General features: G+C 39.6%; 1 protein-coding gene across 1 annotated transcript; it reads left to right on the plus strand.

Moving 5' to 3' along the window:
- The first annotated feature begins 7,857 nt into the window (after nucleotides 1-7,857).
- LOC125345040 (Fanconi anemia group M protein-like) lies at nucleotides 7,858-20,711 on the plus strand. The gene is made up of 4 exons (XM_048337292.1): nucleotides 7,858-7,881; nucleotides 12,317-12,448; nucleotides 13,878-14,004; nucleotides 20,398-20,711. Exons 2-4 carry the CDS (start codon nucleotides 12,362-12,364, stop codon nucleotides 20,511-20,513), a joined length of 330 nt encoding a protein of 109 aa, XP_048193249.1. The 5' UTR covers nucleotides 7,858-7,881; nucleotides 12,317-12,361; the 3' UTR covers nucleotides 20,514-20,711.
- The last annotated feature ends 834 nt before the right edge of the window (nucleotides 20,712-21,545 follow it).

Consider the following 21,545-nt stretch of genomic DNA (forward strand, 5'->3'; position numbering starts at 1 on the left):
CAATAGATACACGTACATACAAGACAAAAGGCACACAAAGGGCTGGGAATATGCCTTAGCAGCAATAGAGCTTGCCTCATATACATGAAGCCCTGGTTTTGATTCCCCAGCACCAGAAGTGGCGCTGTGGCTCAAGAGGCAGAGTGCTAGCCTTGAGCAAAAAGAAGCCAGAGACAGTACTCAGACCCTGATTTCAGGGCCCAGGAATGGCAAAACAAAAACCAAAAAAAAAGGCACAAAAATAAAAAATAGCAACAGAGGAGAATAAAAACCAAAAAATAAAATTATAAAATTCTACTGATAATGGTGAAAGAGCTGTGTGTTGGGGGCTCATGCATATAATTCTACCTAGCGGGTAGATGAGAACTAAGGCTCAAGGTTTAAAACCCGCGTGCGCAGAAAAGTCCATGAGACTCTTATTTACAATTATCCAGCAAAGCCAGAAGTGAAGCAGTGGCTCAAGTGGTAGAGTGCCAGGTTTCAGTGATAAAGCTAAGGGATAGCACTCAGGCCCTGAGTTCAGGCCCCAGTACCGTCAGTACATGCACCTACTCACAAAATGAATAATAGAAAAGTATTGTACGTGCAAGTAACATTTAAATCTAAGAAATGAGTAATAGGAGTAATTGCTATAGGCCATTCACCTGCCTTTATGTTCCTTGCAGTGCTATTAAAAATAAAATCATGGCTTTCTCCCTGAGAAACTTCTATTGTTGACAAAGCCTTCTGACATCACAACCTTGCTCTTTCTATCCTACATTAGTCTCTTTTGGCATAACATGCCACTTTGTGACCCTTTTTCCTATTCTGTGGCATCTATAATGCTGATTTTTAATCTGATTTTTCCATTTTCACGTGAGTTGAGAAAAATACTTTGATCTGCAGTTCTTTTATTAGACCTAGTAGTGTTAAATTGTTTTTATTTCAGGTAGTGAGCGATCTTGTGATGATGGTAACAACGCATTAGTCTCTACCTGTGTTGGTGAAGGAGGTTCAGACATTGGAGAAGTTGGACTTATAATATGTTTTGATGCCCAAAAGAGCCCGATTCGCCTTATACAACGAATGTGGAGAACTGGCCATGAACGTCAAGGCAGGATTGTGGTGATCCTTGCTGAAGGGCGTGAAGAGCGGGTAAGTAGACAGGAGTTAACATGGCTCAATGTTTAAATTTGAGAAACACAACCTAAAAACAAGTACCAGTGTTTAACATTCAAACCTCAAACAATTTGAAGGCAAATGTAATTTGTGATTATAAGACTTGTTTGCCATGTTTTTTGTTTGTGTGTGTGTGTGTATATTAGTATTGGGGGACAGGAATCCAGGGCCTTATGTTCTTGCTTAGCATTTTTGGCTCTACCCCTTGAGCGAACCCTGTACTTCTGGCTTTTTTTTTTTTTCTTTTGTGGAGATTCATTTCCCTTCAACATCACCTAAGGAGCTACAGTACCCTTGTTTTAAAAGTGTACAGCTTAGCATTATAATTAGAAATCGCTAGGTTGAATTTTTAAAAATTTATTTATTAATTAAACAACTGTTTTGACAAGGTGTTGTACAAAAAGGGTACAGTTACATACTAGGGCAGTGTATACATTTCTTGTGATATCTTACACCCTGATTTTCTTTCCCTTCCCTAGGTCAGGTAGACATATATACAATACACAGTATACCAAGAACATATACATTAGCCACATGGTGTACACCAAAGAAAATTCGCCTAGGGCTTTAAATGTCATGTCGATATTAGACTATGTTGACAGTAGTCTCATATGAATGTACATACATAGCTTTTGAGCTATTGTGATCCACTGAGAGGTCAATTTTTGACCTTTATATTTGAGTAGTTGTTTGGTTTTACTTACATAATGTTAGGTCACTGACCCAATCCTGTGGGAAATACCATTTGACAAGCAGTTTTTGGTTTCACAGACCTGGTCTCTACTGTCTCCCTGTCACCCCAGCTTAACAGTCATATATCAGGGAGATCATGCCCCTTTGTTTTCTGTGTTCTAGGCTTGTCTCGCTCAACATTAGTTGTTCAAGTTCTGACCATTTCCCTGCGAATAACAATTTTTCACCATTCCTAATCGCCATGTAGTATTCCATTGTGTATAGGTACCATATTTTTTGGATCCATTCATCTGTGGAGGGGCATCTGGGTTGATTGCATATTTTGGCTATTGTGAATTGTGCAGCGATAAACATGGAAGTACACATGTCTTTTTGATATCTTGGGACCTGCTGTTCAGGATAGATGCCTAGGTGTGGTATGGCTGGGTCATAGGGTAGGTCTATGTTGAGCTTTTTGAGAAACCTCCATACTGTTCTCCAAAGTGGTTGTACTAATTTGCACTCCCACCAACAATGGAGAAGGGGTCCTCTTTTCCCGTACCCCCTTCAGCATTTGTTGTTGCCTGAGTTCAGAGTATAGGCCATTCTAACTGGAGTGAGGTGGTATCTCAGGGTTGTTTTTATTTGCATTTCCTTTACTACCAGGGATGTTGAACATTTCCTCATATGTTTCTTTGCTATTTTTATTTCTTCTCTTGTGAAGTCTCTCTTGAGCTCCTTTGCCCATTTCCTAATTGGTGTACTGGGCTTGGAGGGGCTTAGTTTTTTGAGTTCTCTGTAGATGACAGATATTAGGCCTTTGTCTGTTCCTGTGCTGGTAAAGATTCTTTCCCATATGGTTGGCTGTCTTTCTATTTTGGTGGCTCTGTCCTTAGCTGTGCAGAAACTTTTTAATTTGTAGTAGTCGCATTTGTCGAGTCTCTCCCCTATTTGTTGTGCCCCTGGCACTCTATTCAGGAAGTTCCTTCCTGTGCCTATAAGTTCTAGCGTCTTTCCTACTCTGTCCTTCAGTAGTTTCAAGGATTCAGGATTGATGTTGAGGTCCTTGATCCATTTTGAGTTGATCTTGGTGTGTGGTGATAGGCTTGGGTCTACTTTGAGTTTTCTGCATATGGCTGCCCAGTTTTCCCAGCACCAGTAGTTGAAGAGGCTATGTTTATTCCATTATATGTCTTTAGCTCCTTTGTCGAACATCAGGTGACTGTAAGAGTGCGGTTTTATTTCTGGATCTTCAATTCGAATCTATTGGTCTTCCGGTCTGTTTTTATACCAATACCAGGCTGTTTTAGTTATGATGGCTCTATAGTAGAGCTTGAAGTCTGGTATTGTGATACCTCCTGCACTGCTTTTTTTGCCTAGAGTTGCTTTGGCTATTCTAGGTCTTTTTCTGTTCCATATGAATTTGTGGACTGCTTTCTCTATTTCAGTGAAGAATGTAACTGGGATTTTGATAGGGATTGTATTGAATTTGTATAACAATTTGGGCAATATGGCCATTTTCACTTTATTGATTCTGCGTACCCATGAGCATGGGAGGTCTTTTCATCTCCTTGTGTCTTCTTTGATTTCCCTTATTAGATTTTTATAGTTCTCATTAAATATGGCCGTCACGTCCTTGGTTAGGTTGATCCCTAGATCCCTAGGTACTTTATTTATTTATTTTTTTTTGGCTACTGTAAATGGAATTGTTTCCATAATTTCCTTTTCTGTTTGTACATTGCTGGTGTACAGAAAAGCTGCTGACTTTTGTGGATTGATTTTGTATCCTGCTACTTTGCCAAAATGGTTTATTAGGTGTAGGAGTTTGGGTACTGAGTTTTTTGGGTCTTTTCAGATATAAGATCATGTCATCTGTGAATAAGGATAGTTTGATTTCTTCCTTGCCGATGTGGATCCCTTTGATATCCTCCTCTTGCCTTATTGCTATGGCTAGGGATTCCAGCACTATGTTGAATAGAAGTGGGGAGAGTGGGCATCCTTGTCTTGCTCCCGAGTCTAGGGGGAATGATTTAAGTTTCTATCCATTTAATATGATGTTAGCAGTTGGTCTGTTGTATATGGCTTTTATTGTTTTGAGGAATGTTTCATCTATTCCTGTTCTCTCCAGAGCTTTTAATAAGTATGGATGTTGTATTTTGTCAAAGGCTTTTTGGGCATCGACTGAGATAACAATGTGATTCTTGATTTTAGTTCTGTTGATGTGGTGAATTACATTGATTGATTTACGGATGTTGAACCATCCTAGTGACTGTGGGATGAAGCCTACTTGGTCATGATGTATGATTTTCTTGATCAGTTTCTGGATCCTGTTAGCTAATATTTTATTGAGGAGCTTTGCGTCTGTGTTCATTAGTGATATTGGTCTGTAGTTCTCTTTTTTTGTTGGGTCTTTGCCTGGTTTGGGAATGGGTATGATATTAGCTTCGTAGAATGAGTTTGGGATTTCTCCCTCTGTTTCTATTTTGCGGAAGAGTTTGAGGAACATTGGTATTTGGTCATCACTAAAGGTTTTGTAGAATTCATTAGTGAATCCATCTGGGCCTGGGCTTTTCTTTGTTGGAAGGTTCTTGATTACCTCCTGTATCTCACTGTAAGTTATTGGTTTATTTAATTGATTTATTTCTTCTTGGTTCAGTTTGGGCAGTTTGTACTTCTCTAAGAATTGATCCATTTCTGTAAAATTATTGTTTTTTGCTGAATAGAGGTTTTGGAAATAGCTCCTTATGATTGTTTGAATATCGTGTCTACTTGTTGTAATTTTTCTGGTGGAGTCCTTGATTTTACGTATATGAGTCTCTTCTTTTTTTTGTAAGTCTTGCGAGGGGTCTGTCAATTTTATTTATTTTCTCAAAGAACCAGCTTTAGTCTTATTTATTTGTTGAATGGTCTTTCTATTTTCAATCAGATTTATCTCCTCTTTAATCTTGTGATCTCTCCCCTCCTAGTCGTTTTAGATTCTGTCATTTCTTGTTTTTCCAGTTGTTTTAGTTTCATCGTGAGGTTATTCACCTGCTCTGCTTCCATTCTTTTAATGTGAGTGCTGAGGGCAATGATCTTGCCCCTCAGTACTGCCTTAGCTGTGTCCCATAGGTTTCTTTGTGATGTGTTTTCATTGTCATTGTGTCTTATGAATTCGTTGATTTCATGTTTAATTTGGGTCCTCTGACTCAGAAGTCCCAGTTAAGAACTTACACCCCACGTTTGCTGGCCCACGAATCAGAGGGATTGTGCATCACCACAGTGAAGGATTAGATGCCGCCCACATGTCTAAATAGATGGTGTCCATTTTGTGCCATTATATATGCTTGTGAACTAAATGTTGGAGGGTTTCTTTGGAAGGGGGGGCAACAATGAAAAGGAACCCAGGGATTTGGGTATAAAAGGCCAAACCTTTGCCTCTTGAGTGCTGGAATGATAGGCATACACCACCATGCCTGCCTATGAGCAAACTGTTGATGTGTTGTCATGGGGTTATTTCTGAGTTATCTTAAGCAAAGAAGGTACCCCTGAGCAATTAGTAGTATGCGACTTCATGTGATCATTTTATTGATTAGGGTTTCTTGTTTTGTTTTGTTTTTGTTTTGCCAGTTCTAAGGCTTGGACTCAGGGCCTGAGCACTGTCCCTAGCTTCTTTTTGCTCAAGGCTAGCACTGTGCCACTTGAGCCACAGTGCCACTTCTGGCCTTTTCTCTATATGTGGTGCTGAGGAATTGAACCCAGGGCTTCATGTATAGGAGGCAAGCACTCTTGCCACTACGCCATAGTCCCAGTCCCTAGGGGTTGTTTTTTTGTTTGTTTGTTCATTTTGTTTTAACAATAACTCTTGATGTTCTGATGCATACAAAAGGCTTTTTATCCCTTTACAATAAAAATATACATCTAAAGGAAATAAGAGAAAATGTCAAGGTCTGACAAAGCTGTTGTGATGGCTTCCTAAGTATTCAGTATTTCATTGTCTTCCCTCATTCACCTATACACAAAAATATCTTATATCTTTCAAATATCAAAGTCAGAAATGCTTATAGATGTCCTGAGAATAACGACAACTAAGCAAGTTACATATAAAAGCATGGCATACATATGACAAATAAAAATCATAGCTTATATTCATAATTTTTGAAACACATACTGTCATTCAGATGCACATATTTTTGGTAAGTTCAGTTCTGTTGATCAAAGATACAATGGAAACAATTTTGCGCAACTATTTTAGATGTTTAGAAATAAGCCCCACTCTACCTGTACTATCTTTCCTGTAGATGAAGTCAATTCTTTTAGTGGCAAAATTTCACTGCAGTCAGTCTGAGTGGCGTGGTCTGTGGTGAAAAAGCCAATCTTTAGTTCATCAGAAATGTTAAGTCTGAAAAAAAAAAAGAAAAACTTAAAAGGTCAAATGTGCCTTGTGCTAGAAATAGGTGTCAAAAATGTCCTCATGAGCTGGGAATGTGGCTTAGCGGTAGAGTGCTTGCCTAGCATGCATGAAGCCCAGGGATTGATTCCTCAGCACCACATGAACAGAAAAAGTCAGAAGAGGTGCTGTGGCTCAAGAGGCACAGTACTACCCTTGAGCAAAAAGAAGCCAGGGACAGTACTCAGGCCTTCAGTAACAAGCCCCTGGACTGCAAACAAACAAACAAAAAGTACTCATTACCTGACTCATGTAATTGGACTCTTTCTGTAACAACAATAAATTAGTAATAATAATAATAATAAATTAAGAATAATAATTTTTAAAAAAGAAATAGGTGTCATGCAAACACTTTGGGGTAAATTCCAGACTCTTTCAAAGGAATGGGGTGCGGAAGCTAGTGGATTATCTGCTCTTACCCATCTACTGCAGGAAACTATTATAAGTTTTGCATGGGTATATCCAGCAGAAATACTTTGAGATAGGTCTTACATCTAATGTGAGGACACAATGTTCAACTAACTTCCTTCCTTCTTTCATTCCTTCCTTCCTCCTTCCTTCCTTTTATCTCTTTCTCTTTTATATTTCTGTGAGGTAATAGGCTTGAATTCAGAGCCCAGCTACTCAGAAAGCTGAGACCTGTAGTAATGAGGTTCGAAGCCAGCCCTAGAAGAAAAGTCTTCAAGTTTCCTTTTCAAATTTATCAGGAAAAAGCCAGACTAGAAGTGTGTCTCAAGTAATAGAATACCAGCCATGAACAAGAAAGATGAATGCAAGTTTTTAAGGCCTGGTACTGGTACGTACACACACACACACACACACACACACACACACACACAGACCACACATACACACACACCATGGGTGGTATGGTAGTGGTTGATTCCATTATCCACATGATGTTTTGGAACCTCACAATTTTTTCATCATCTTTGCAGAAAACTAGGCAAGTGCAGGTAGAAAAGTCCATGAGATTCTTATTTCCAATTGCAACAGCCAGAAATGGAGCTGTGGCTCTAACAATAGAGTGCTAGACTTGAACAAAAAGAGTTCAGGGATAGTGTCCAGGCCCCAGTCTAGAGACATGTACAAATATTGAATCCCCAGGCTCATCGCTTTTAAGACAGACTCTTGCTATCTGGGCCTATGCTGGCCTGAGACTCTTACTATTTCATTTCTGTATATAGTTAAAAAATCAACATGTTAAATAATTTATTCTGGGCTGGGGATATGGCCTAGTGTCAAGAGAGCTTGCCTAGTATACATGAAGCCCTGGGTTTGATTCCCCAGCACGACATATACGGAAAATGGCCAGAAGTGGCGCTGTGGCTCAAGTGGCAGAGTGCTAGCCTTGAGCAAAAGGAAGTCAGGGACAGTGCTCAGGCACTGAGTCCAAGGCCCAGGACTGGCCAAAATATATAAAATAAAAAAAAATTTATTCTCATATTTTATGGATTTGTGTAGGCTGTGCAGCAGGCTATTACTAACCTACTAATTGGGCAGATTGAGCTTTGTTCTGAAGATTCTGCAGATATTTTGCCATAGTCTCATGAAAGACGAGTTGTGAAGCTTGTTGTGCCCTTGGGGAAGAACTGGCAGCCATCCAAAAGACATACATCCAGGTAAGCCTTTTTTCTCCTAGTTCTAGGTTTGCATAAATTCACTGGCAGAATCTAGAAAAGAGAACATACAGAATCCATATATTATAGAATCCATATATTGAAGAGGTCTTTGAAGTTATGAGTTTGGGGATGGATTAAAGATGATGAGTGATTTCTTTGCCACTTCTTCTATTGAGACATGAATATGTTCTTCTTTCTTAAAAGTGGGCTGGCTCTCTGAACGACCTACGGAATTTGATGATTGCATGTTAGCCACATGGTTAAGAAAGCTAACCATGTAGAAGAAAAAGGAGTAATCAGATAGATCTATGAGCCCAGGTAACCTTTTACAAAGCTGCCAGCAATCTAATTCTCTAAACAATAAGGAGGATAGACTAGTTTTCCTCCAGTACTTCCATACATATTTTTTTCCTTTTTCTTTCTTTCTATTTTGCTCCGTTTTGTTTTTTTTTTGCCAGTCGTGGGCCTTGAACTCAGGGCCTGAGCACTGTCCCTGGCTTCTTTTTGCTCAAGGATAGCACTCTACCACTTGAGCCACAGCACCACTTCCAGCTTTTTCTATATATGTGGTGCTGAGGAATCGTACCCAGGGCTTCATGTATACGAGGCAAGCACTTTACACTAGGCCATATTCCCAGCTGCATTCGTGTTGTTTTTTTGTGTGTGTGTGATATTGGAATTTCTGTTCATGCCTTCCATTTGCTAGCCAAGCTTTCTAGCATTTGGGCCATACTTTTAAGGTAACTTTTTAAATTTTTGATATTTAATTATCATTTCAGCCTTTCAAGAAGTTCAAATCTCAGCTGGTGGCCCTCACCTGAAATCCTAGCTACTCAGGAGACTGATATCTGATGATTGTGGTTCAAGGCCATCCCAGGAAGAAAAGTCCATGAGCTGCTTATCCTCCATCAACCAGCAAAAAGCCAGAGTGGAGGTGTGGCTTAAGTGGTAGAGCACCAACCTGAGTGAAAGAGGGAGAACTTGAGGCCTTTATTTCAGGTGCCAGTAACTCCAAGGAAGGGAGGAAGGAAAGAAGGGGAGGGGAGGGGAGGGACCTTTGTAAAACTAGTGTAGATTTCATTCCAGTGGCAGCTACTTTGAAATTTTGTGGGGACACTGTTTTTTTTTTTTTTTTTTTAACATGATTGTCATTTTCTTTCTTTAATTAATTAATTAGTTTATTTATTTTTGCCATTCCTGGGCCTTGAACTCAGAACCTGAGCACTGTCCCTGGCTTCCTTTTTGCTCAAGGCTAGCACTCTGCCACTTGAGCCACAGTGCCACTTCTGGCTTTTTGTATATACATGTGTTGCTGAGGAATTGAACCCAGGGCTTCATGTATATGAGGCTAGCACTTTACCACTAGGCCATATTCCCAGCCCTGTGGTTTCTTTTTGTTGTGAAATCTCCATTACAAAGGGCAAAGGACAAACCAATACAACAGTGATGCTTCAGGCTCTGAGTTTGATTCCTCAGCACCACATAACCAGAAAAAGCTGAAAGTGGCGCTGTGGCTCAAGTGGTACAATGTTAGCCGTGAGCGAAAAGAAGCCAGGGACAGTGCCCCGGCCCTCAGTTCAGGCCACAGGACTGGCCAAAGGAAAAAAGAAAAAGAAAAAGAGAAAAAGAAAGAAAAGAAAAAGATAATATAAAGAAACTGTATAACTTGGGGGGGGGCAGCACTAGGGAGGAACGGAGGTGGAACAAAATGGAGGAGGTAACTAGTTTACAAGAAATTTCCTCTCTGCCTTACATATGTAACTGTAGCCCCTCTGTACATCACCTTGACAATGAAATTAAATAAAAAAATCTTAGCATTATTTTTTCCTAAGTATTATTTATTGAAGATATAGAATATTCTGGTCATTCTCTCTTTTTTTCTTCTTTCTTTCCTCCAGTCCTCCCTCCTGCCCCCACTCCTTTGGTGGCAGGGTCTTTCATAATAGATCAGTCCCCTAAGCACTGAACTACATTCTTAACTCCAATATTTGCCTCATTTGTTAGTCATGTGCAGTTAGAATTTCACTTTGTTAATATGTTTACAGTGCTTTTTTTGTAAGACAATGTATTCAGGAAAGCTGGAAGAGAGAGGTAAGAAATGTACTAAAATAAACAATTATTTGTCACTCTGGCAGCTGTTCATGTAGAGGTCTCTTTCTTCCTTCATTTACCATTAAGATTACTCCTGTTGGTTTACTATTTTCTTTCTGGAATGCTTGCTCCGTCAGAACATAACATCATAGACTCAACTCATCGTTCATGTTAACATACGTAGCCTCAAAGCTACGTAACTTTACTCTCTTTTAGATTCTTTTTTTTATTCTAAGGTGATGTACAGAGGAGTTACAGTTACTTAAGACAGTGCATTTCTTTTTAAAGAGTGTCACACCCTCCCTCATTTTCTCCCAGTTCCTCCCATCCTGAACAGCTCCCCCCCAAGTTGTATAGTTCATTTCCAATGTAGTGACTGTCGAGTATCACTGCTGAATTAGTGCACAATTGGTCCTACTGTTCCTAAGCTTCCCTTCCCCTCCCCAAATGAGATAAACTTGTATACATGACAAAGGATACAGAAATAAAAAATGGCGACTAAAGGGAAAACTAGAAGAAAAGAGGGAGAAAAAAACCCACAAACAATATGATGAAAAAACTTGTTATTTCCATTTCTTGGAGTTCACTTGGACAAGCATCATTTTTTGTGTTCATATGCACACAGCGCTTGAGCCCTATGATCCTCTCCTAAGAATATCCTCCTTTGTTCTCACTGTGTGAATGTTTAGAGTCCTGTTTAATCTATCATGTCCAAGTGTAATATTTTTGTCCTTTACTATCCATTAAGTTTATTTGTAGATTTATAGATACATTCTATTGATTACAAATGAGGGAAACCATATAGCCTATATTTCTTCAGGTCTGGCTTGCTTCAAGTCTGTTTCCTTACAAATGGGGCAATGTCCTTGTTTCTGTTGGAAGCATAAAATTCCATGGTGTACATATACCACATTCCCCTGACCCACTCAAGAAAATGTGATATATATATATGTGTGTGTGTGTGTGTATACATATTTATACACACACATACATACATACATACATACAATGAAGTTCTAGATTCTTAATTGTATTAATAACATTGTATTTATCAAAATTACCTATTTTCAACTGGTTATGTGGCTATGCCTGTAATCTTAGAACTCGGGAGGATGAGGCAGGAGGATTACAAGTTTGAGGCTAATTTGGGCTACAAAAAATAAAAATAAAAACACTTTCCACGGGAGGGAGGGGGGCATGAGGGACAAGGTAACAAACAGTACAAGAAATGTATCCAATGCCTAACGTATGAAACTGTAACCTCTCTGTACATCAGTTTGATAATAAAAATTTGAAAAAAACAACAACAACAACAACAAAAAACACTTTCCACAACAAAACCAAGAAACAAAACTTATCTATTACCATCTTTTAGTCTTTTTTTTTGTCCTAGAATCAGGGATCAGACATAGGACCCTGCACTTGCTAGGAGCTTCAATCTCCATCTCTATCCATTTCTTGATCCTTTGGTTTCCTTCCTTGGATTGTAAACTATGAGAGCAGCCAGCGTCATTTGTCTTAGTCATAAGATTCCCGGTATTTAAGAGGTACATTTGATGTGTGATGGATATTTAATACTGGTTGGAAGAATTAATGAATGAAATTAAAGACATTTCAATTTATTCAACCATCTGCAAACATTTACTTGGGACCTATGTGCTATTATTTGTTCTAGAGGTGGAAGATGCAGCAATGAAAAATACCACTGCCCTTCTTTTTCTTTCTGCCAATCCTGGGGCGAAAACTTGCCTGGGCACTGTCTATAAGCTTGTTTTGTTTGGCTAGCTAGCATTCTACTTTTTGAGCCACAGCAAGACTTCTGGCTTTCTCTGAGTAGTTCATTGGAAATAAGAGTTTAATCTTGGGGCTGGAAATGTGGCTTAGTGGTAAAGTGCTTGCCTAGCATGCATGAAGCCCTGGGTTCGATTCCTCAGCACCACATACACAGACAAAAGCCAGAAGTGGCGCTGGGGCTCAAGTGGCAGAGTGCTAGCCTTGAGCAAAAAGAAGCCAGGGACAGTGCTCAGGCCCTCAGTCAAAGCCCCAGGACTGGCAAAAAAAAAGAGTTTAATCTTTGCTGTCCAGGCTGGTTTTGAACTGTGATTGTCAGATCCTGAGTTGCTTGGATTACAGGTGTGAGCCCTAGCTTGTGAGGCCCATGTTTAGATACTATCCAGGTTTAGATGTCAACGATGCTTCAATTTTATTATCTATGCTGTGTTAGCCCAAAACTTCATTTCAAAACAAACTTTATTAAATATATTAATTACTTTAACATGTGGCAAAAATTAATATGTTTGAAAAAAGGTCTTTAAACTTACAATATTTTTTTTTACATTTGCAGAGTTTGGAAACATTTGCAAGTTCTCTGATTCTGAGCAATGTTTTGATGAGAAGAGATATCCCCAATCTAACCAAGTACCAGATAATTCTGGCCAGAGATCAATTTAGGAAAAACCCATCTCCAAATATTGTGGTAAGTATAAATGTTTATGATAGGAAGGCTAAAACATAAAATGAGTTATTGAAGCGTATCACTGACCCATGAAAGAGCAAATTGTAGCTAAATTTGAATCCCAGAATATTTGGGCTTACTTGTAATACCAGAAAGGAAGAAGCATCACAAAAAACTTGTAATACTTAATGTTCATTGGAGAGAAGTAGGTGTATGAAAATGTCTGTCAAGCTGGGCCCAAGGTTAGAAGAAAAGCTCACTATATAAAAAGACACCCAAGTCTAGAAGTGTAACTCCATGGAACATTGCTTTTATTTAGCAGTTCCTGGGATCTGAATTAAGGTCTTTGCTTTCTTGGGCTCTGGATTTTGCTGGTTAGGTCTTGAGAAAGCATCTTGCTTCCTTCCTAGACACATGCTTGATCAGCCTAGGCTTTTAGTTGCTAGGATGGCTGGTGAGAAGTATTCTTGAGGCAGACTCCCAAGTAGCAAGGAGCAAAAGGGTAAGAGCACCTAGCTAGAGAAAAAAGATTTTGAAGAGGCCAGAGAGAATAATTAATGAATATTTGTGACTACATAGGAGTCACTTTTATTTTACACCAGAAAATGCAGTCCTGCCATGCCAAACAAACCTCTAAAGGAGTCTATTTCACTATGTTATCTAAAACATGAATAAACATGTTTAAATTTCTTCCTAAAGTTAAAAGTTCACTAAAATTTTCAGTAAATCTAAACTTGCTGATTTTGATTTTATTGGTGAGTGTATTTGATAAAGAGGCAAGTTTACTGTTTCAGATAGTTAGGGTGCTATAGAAAACTATTCAACACTGTCAGGGAAGAATTTAGAATGATTCACTGAGAAATGCCACTAAAAATGTAAGCTATAGGAAAATAATTGAAATACATTCTCAGTATTCTTCTTTTAAATCTTTGTTACCAGGGGCTGGGAATATGGCCTAGTGGTGGAGTACTTACCTAGCATACATGAAGCCCGGAGTTTGATTCCTCAGTACCACATACATAGAAAAAGGCAGAGGTGGAGCTGTGAGCTCAAGTGGTAGAGTGCTACCTAGCCTTGAGCAAAAAGAAGCCAGGGACAGTGCTTGTGGCCATAAGGACTGGAAAAAACAAAACTTGGTTATCATATGGGCACATTAGCCTGAGAGCATGGGTATAGTGCTTGTATCTTCATGTTTCTTTGGTTGAATTTAACATGTGCTGATTGTTTTGGGGTTTTTTTTTTTTGCCAGTCCTGGGTCTTGGACTCAGGGCCTGAGCACTGTTCTTTTTGCTCAAGGCTAGCACTCTGCCACTTGAGTCACAGTGCCACTTCTGGCCATTTTCTATATGTGTGGTGCTGGGGAATTGAACCCAGGGCCTCATGTGTAAGGGGCAAGCACTCTTGCCACTAGGCCATAGCCCCAGCCCAACTTATTATTGATTTTTTTCAGGGATGTCATCAAGGCATAATTGACGGCGAGTATGCCATTTGTATTAGTTTATATCATGGTTATGAACTACTGCAGCATATGGGAATGAGATATTTTTTCCTTTCTGGAATTACGCATGGAACAAAAGGTACGTGGTATGAAATTATGTAAAGAAATGATGAAAATATTTTTGTTGAAGATACATAAAACAGTCATCTAAGATGCTTTATTGTTATGATTTGGGTTATTATTTTGCCAGTCTTGGGGCCTGGACTCAGGGCCTGAGCACTGTCCTGGCTTCTTTGTGCTCAAGGCTAGCACTCTACCACTTGAGCCACAGCAGCACTTCTGACTTTTTCTGTATATGTGGTGCTCAGGTATCAAACCTGGGGCTTCATGTATGTGAGACAAGTACTTTACCACTAGGCCACAATCCTAGCCCCAGATGCGTTATTTTTAAAAGCAATGAGGTGTTTTTGAGTAATTGCTAGAAAACAATACATATGACTCAAACTGGGAAAACCAGATGTTTTTTATTTTTAAATTGCAAAAATCTGCATTCATTTTTAGAGTTGAATTTCTTTTTACTAACTAATTTGTTTTAAGTTTACTTATTTGTAGAACCTTTCTTACTTTTTTTTTTTTTTTTTTTTTTTTGGCCAGTCCTGGTTTTGGACTCAGGGCCTGAGCACTGTCCCTGGCTTCTTTTTGCTCAAGGCTAGCACTCTGCCACTTGAGCCACCACGCCACTTCTGGCCGTTTTCCATATATGTGGTGTGGGGGAATCAAACACAGGGTTTCATGTATAAGAGGCACTAGGCCTTGCCACTAGGCCATATTCCCAGTCCCCCTTTTCTTAATTTTTGAAGGAATGACATGGGTAAAAAACGAACTTAGCCGAAATGAGACCTTTATGAAACTATAACTGCACACATACACATGGTACTTTAGCAAGTGTTAATGCTTTCCTCCACAAAGATATGGATTTTCATTTAAAATTCTGTCTTGTGTTAGCTGTGTGTAGTGATGCATACCTGTAGTCTCGGTTTCGTAGAAAGTTGAGGCGGGACGATTGATTCTGTTTAGGACTTTGAGGTACATCTAGGTAATACAGCAAGCCAAAACCTAAAATATGCTATAAGAATTATAGATTATAAGAATTATAGAATTATAAGATTATGACCCAGAAGCCCCACTGTTGGGTATCTATCCAAAAGCCCACAAACAAAATCACAGTAATGCCACCAGCACAACAATGTTCATCGCAGCACAATTTGTCATAGCGAGAATCTGGAACCAACCCAGATGCCCCTCCATAGATGAATGGATCAGGAAAATGTGGTACATATACACAATGGAATTTTATGCCTCTATCAGAAAGAATGACATTGTTCCATTTGTAAGGAAATGGAAGGACTTGGAAAAACTTATACTAAGTGAAGTGAGCCAGACCCAAAGAAACATGGACTCTATGGCCTCCCTTATTGGGAATAATTAGTACAGGTTTAGGCAAACCATAGCAGAGCATCACAAGGCCCAATAGCTATACCCTTATGAACACATAAGATGATGCTAAGTGAAATGAACTCCATGTTATGGAAACAATTGTTATACCACAGTTGTAACTACTTTCAACGTCCTATGTGTATGTGTAGTTTCTATTATTGATGATGTTCTTGTATCACCTTCCTATGGTTGTACCTACACTATCTCTGTAATCTTATCTGAGTATATTGGAAACGGCGTTTACTGGTATTGGAAGTAGGAAATTCAAAGGGAATACCAAATTTGAGAGACACAGGATAAAAAAAGAGAAATAACTACAAAAGCAATACTTGCAAAACTGTTTGGTGTAAGTGAACTGAACACCTGGGGGGGAGGGAAAGAGGGGGAGGGAGGGGGGCATGAGGGACAAGGTAAGAAACAGTACAAGAAATGTATCCAATGCCTAACGTATGAAACTGTAACCTCTCTGTACATCAGTTTGATAATAAAAAATTGAAAAAAAAAAGAAAGATTATATATTGTTTGTCTTTTTCTTTTTTTCTCTGTCTTTTTTTAATCAGTCATTGGGGCTTTGGGCATGGGTGCTGAGTCTGAACTCTTTCGCTCAACATTAGCACTCTACCACTTTGAGCCACTGGCTCATTTGCAGTTTTCTGGTGATTAATTGGTGGTGAAAGTCTCATGGACTTGGACTGCTTGGGCTAGCTTTGAACTGAGATCCTTCGATTTCAGCTTCTTGAGTAGCTAGGATTACAAGACAGAGCCCCCAGCGTGCGCTTTTTTAAATGAGGCAAGGTTTCATTATGAATCCCAGTCGACCTTCAAACTTGTGATCCTTCTGCCTTACCGTCCCAAGTTCTTTTTTTTTTTTTTTTGACATCTGGGAGCTTGAACTCTGGGCCTGAGCACTGGCCCTGGTTCTTTTTGCCCAAGGCTAGCACTCTGCCACTTGGTCCACAGAGTTACCTGTGGCCTGTTCTCTATATGTGGTGCTGAGTCGTGGAACTCAGGGCTTCATGTATGTATGGCAAGCACTGTTTTTACTAGGCCATATTCCCAGCCCCCATCCCAACCAAGTTCTGATATGCCACCATGCCCAAATTGTTCTTTATTAATTAATATGAATTTTAAAACATTTTTTGATTGATGCACGCGAATACCCTTGTTTATATTTGGGTAACAATAGGTCCTTTAAATGTTTAAGTGTTTTATTGTCTGTTAGGATTAATACTTATTCAAGTTTATTGTTTATCAATTTAAACCTTAAATACATATTAGATATTAGCCTCATTTATTTGTAGTGAAAATCCTCAGTCTGATTTAAAGTTTAAATAAACATATTTCTCTTTGTTTTATTACTGACTTCCGTTTGGATGTTCCTATCCTACCTGTATACTTAGTTACTATTTAAATAAAAAGTAAATTTTTCACATATGCTTAAAGAACAATACATTAATATGATTACTTTGGAAATTATAGAAATAATTTTGATTTTTTTTCCTGCAGGAGAAAAATGTAAAGATTTTTTCTATACTCATCCAAAGTTAAAGAAATTAGAAGGGCTGGGGATATGGCCTAGTGGCAAGAGAGCTTGCCTCATACACATGAGGCCCTGGGTTCGATTCCCCAGCACCACATATACAGAAAATGGCCAGAAGTGGCGCTGTGACTCAAGTGGCAGAGTGCTAGCCTTGAGCAAAAAGAAGCCAGGTACAATGCTCAGGCGCTGAGTCCAAGCCCCAGGACTGGCCAAAAAAAAAAAAAAAAAGAAATTAGAAGTAGTTGTAATCAAACACTTCAGGTCATGGAATGGTAGGTAATACTTAGTAGTGTTGAAGGTATGGTAGTTGCTGAAAGTGCTAAGATTTCCACTTACTAGTTTATGCTAACACACCTTATAAAGAAGGAGGAATTTTGGGGCTGGGGTAGCCTTGAGCAATAGGAAGCCAGAGGTAGTGCTCAGGCTCTGAGTTCAAGGCCCAGGACTGACAAAAAAAAAAAAGGAGGAGGAGGAATTTTAATTGTTCTAAATAATTAATGGTAAAAATTTGAATACAGGGCTGGGGATATGGCCTAGTGGCAAGAGTGCTTGCCTCGTATACATGAGGCCCTGGGTTCAATTCCCCAGCACCACATATACAGAAAATGGCCAGAAGTGGCGCTGTGGCTCAAGTGGCAGACTGCTAGCCTTGAGCAAAAAGAAGCCAGGGCAGTGCTCAGGCCCTGAGTCCAAGCCCAGGACTGGCCAAAAAAAAAAAAAAGAGAGAGAGAGAAAAAAAATTTGAATACATTTTGGAAAGTATGAGCAGTAGGAATGCTTAGAATAAGATAATAAGGGAAAAGTTAGTTTGGGGCCAGTAAGAGTGAGAGTAAAACCATCTATAATAAAGTGGTAGCAAGTTATGGCACATCGGGAGAAAGTTTCATGTGTAGAGAGTGGTTAGAGAAGCCTGTGTGTGAAATGTTTTAGCTGATACCTGGTGGAAGTGAGGGAGGCAAACTGGGGATTTCTGGAAGAAGGATTACTGTAGGCAGAAAGAATAGCATGGTCCAAGGACCCTATTTGTTAGTTTGGTTAGTTTTATTAAAGATCAGTGGACTAGATTAGGATGAGTGAGGGTAAGAGGTGTGCAGATGAGCAGTAATGAAGGCCAGATGGTGTAGGGCTTTTATTTTCCCCCTTCAGTTCTAGGGCTTCAACTCTTGGCCTGGGCACTTGCTAGCACTCTACTACTTAGAGCTACAGTGTCACTTCCTGTGTAGGGCTCAATTACTTATTTGGTGCTGTTACTAAGACTTGAATTCAGGATCATTCTCTTGCTTGGCCTTTTTTTTTTTTTTTTTTGGCCAGTCCTGGGCCTTGGACTCAGGGCCTGAGCACTGTCCCTGGCTTCTTCCTGCTCAAGGCTAGCACTCTGCCACTTGAGCCACAGCGCCGCTTCTGGCCGTTTTCTGTATATGTGGTGCTGGGGAATCGAACCTAAGGCCTCGTGTATGCGAGGCAGGCACTCTTGCCACTAGGCAATATCCCCAGCCCCTGCTTGGCTTTTTTGATATTCAGTGTGATGTTCACCAGATTGATAGTTTGGAGACCAAAGAGGGTCTAGAAGGGTGTCCTGAAGATTAACGTCTACAGAGTTTAAAGCAAAGCCGTCACCAAGGAGTTTGAGAAGGAAATGGAGAAGTGTATGGGAGAAGGAGGGAAGAAACAGCAGTAGCAGTAGGAAAGCGTAGACTCTGGAACGCTTAAGAGAACTGTCACAAGAACTACCAAGTTTTCCTTTAATATGGCAGTGTGGAAGTCATTGATGCCTTTGATAGAGCCTCAGTGAAATGAGAGTAGAGAGGCTGGCGCTAGCAGGTTAGAGACTGGATTTGCAGTGAGAGTAGCAGGTTGTCAGGTATTGATCACACGCAGAAACTTCATGCTACAATGATTCAGAGCAAGTATGTTTAGAATAAGTTTATTTGCTATAGTTGCTTCTCTCAGCTCTTACTTTTTGCTTCTTTTGTATTGTGAACTATCACTGTATGGATTCCCGTGGAATAGTCTGAGCCAGTTCTTAATAAAATGGATTAGTGTGAAAATGAAATTAATTAATTAATTAGTATATACAGTGTTTGCTTACTGGCATTTGTATATGATGAATAAGGAAGGTAAAGGCATTGTCAACCTGACTGTACAAATGTGCAATCTCAGCATACAAGAGGTTGAGGCAGAAGGAGTTAAGAGTTTGAGGATAGGCTGAGCTACATAGTGAGACCCTACCTCAAAAAAGAAGAACATATAGGCTGGCAGCTGGTGGCTCACACTTGTAATCCTAGCTACTTAGGAGGCTGGGGTCTGAGGATCCTGCTTCAAAACCAATCGATGAGACTCTAGACTTTATCTAATAAACTACTCAGAAAAAGCCAGAAGTGGCACTGTGGTTCAAGTGGTATAGCAATAATAGCCTTGAACAAAAAGAAGCTCAGGGACAGAACCTAGGCCCTGAGTTTAAGCTCCAGGAGCAGTACAAAAACAAAGAAAAAAACCACAGACACAAGGAAGAAAAAAAAATTTCATTTGAAGTTCCATACCAAGCTTGAAAGCCAAGGCAAACAATCACAAAAATATCTGTGTAACTACCTGGCCTTTATTATCCCATTCATACTTCCATTTTCTATTTCATTTAGTTGCCAGTCCATTTTATTTCATGTTTTAGATTATTACCTTATTTTCAATGTTTTTTATTAACATGAAGTAGTAGGGATAATAGTATATTTTAGATAAGACATATCACTTAGAAAATATGTTGCTTGATCATAAAATTCATGTTCATCTTCGTGCATTCTGCTGGTTACCAAGAATAAGCATTGGCAGCGGCTTTAGAATTGACTAGAGGGTATTCTGCAGTTATCTTTTGTGAAGTTGAGCATGTGTGGCCAGGTTAAGAGGGCCTTTAGTGAACAGGAGGGAAAGTTGTAGGAAACTAGTGGTAGCTCTGCAGTGTGTTTTTCTGTCTGTCCAGAAAGTTAAAGGGGAGAGTCAGTCATGTCCTGTGTTCGGTGCTACTCAAAATGACTCAGACACTTAATGGTCTTCTTTGGAACTTTATATTTCATTTTATGGGTTATAGGGTTTGAACTCAGAAGCTGGGTGCTGTCCCCGAGTTCTTTTCTTCGAGGCTAGTGCTCCACCACTTTGAGCCACAGCTCCACTTATGGTTTTCTGGTGGTAAATTGGAGTCTGATCGACTTTTCTGCCCAGATAGGCTTTGAACCATGCTCCTCAGATGTGAGCCTCCGCTGAGAAGCTCGGATTACAGGTGTGAGCCACCTGTGCCTGACTACAACTTTATGATAGCCTATGAGAAATGGAGTCAAGATTGTTAAAATTATTGTGTAATGCAGTAGAAAAAGACGTTAAAACTTCTTACGTATATATTAAAAATGATTACTTAATATTAATATATGGCTTCAGGGTAGTGTTTTAAACTAGTTCTTCTGTAAAGACTTTTGAAAAGTTGTAACTAAAGTATTTTCTGTTCCACAGCTACAAACACCTCTGAAAAGAAATATGATGACACAAGAGTTATGATTGTTTTCTTCATTTCGAGACAGTGTTCAGGAAATTGCAGAAATGCTTTGAAAGCATCAGCCAATTATTAGAGTGATGACGTTTGTTGGCCATGCTTCAGGGAAAAGCATGAAAGGTTTTACCAAGAAGGAGCAGTTGGAGGTAATTTTGTAGATGCTGAAACAGAAATAAAACCAATTAACATTTAACCTTTTTTGTAATCACTAGTCACTTGGCTACCGAAATAAAATTTTATAACAAATGTGAAAAAAAATGACAAAGTACGTTTTGAATGGCCAGATAAAGTCCTTTATGAGACTACATTTTTACTCAATGATGACACTTTAACAATTATTATTAGGGGGCTGGGAATATGGCCTAGTGGCAAGAGTGCTTGCCCAGTGTACATGAGGCCCTGGGTTCGATTCCCCAGCGCCACATATATAGAAAATGGCCAGAAGTGGTGCTGTGACTCAAGTGGCAGAGTGCTAGCCTTGAGGAAAAAGAAGCCAGGGATATTGCTCAGGCCCTGAGTCCAAGCCCCAGGACTGGCCAAAAAAAAAATAAAAATAAAAATAAATATATATATATATATATATATAATTAGGGTTAATCAGTTTACTCAATCAAATTTTTAAACCTTAGCTTTCAGTTTGCAAACTTTTTTTCTTCTTCTCAGTCCTGGAACTTGAACTCAGAGACTGGGTGCTTGCTATCCCTGAGCTCTTCAGCTCAAGGCTAGAGCTCTACCACTTGAGCCACCGCACCACTTCCAATTTTCTGGTGATTAATTGGAGATAAGAGTCTGACAGACTTTCCTGCCTGAGCTGGCTTTGAAGTGTGGACCCTCAGATCTCAGCCTTCTGAGTAGCTAGGATTATAGGCATGAGCCCACAATGCCCGGCGTTGAACTTTTCTTTTATCACTCAGTAATAAACAGCTTTTGGACTGATCCAGATTCTTGGACCACACTTTGAGTAGCGTCATTAAAAATGAAGTGGAGGGGCTGGGAATATGGCCTAGTGGCAAGAGTGCCTGTCTCGGATACACGAGGCCCTGGGTTCAATTCCCCAGCACCACATATACAGAAAATGGCCAGAAGTGGCACTGTGGCTCAAGTGGCA

The sequence above is a fragment of the Perognathus longimembris genome, unplaced genomic scaffold, assembly GCF_023159225.1.
Source record: "Perognathus longimembris pacificus isolate PPM17 unplaced genomic scaffold, ASM2315922v1 HiC_scaffold_5240, whole genome shotgun sequence".
Taxonomy (NCBI): domain Eukaryota; kingdom Metazoa; phylum Chordata; class Mammalia; order Rodentia; family Heteromyidae; genus Perognathus; species Perognathus longimembris.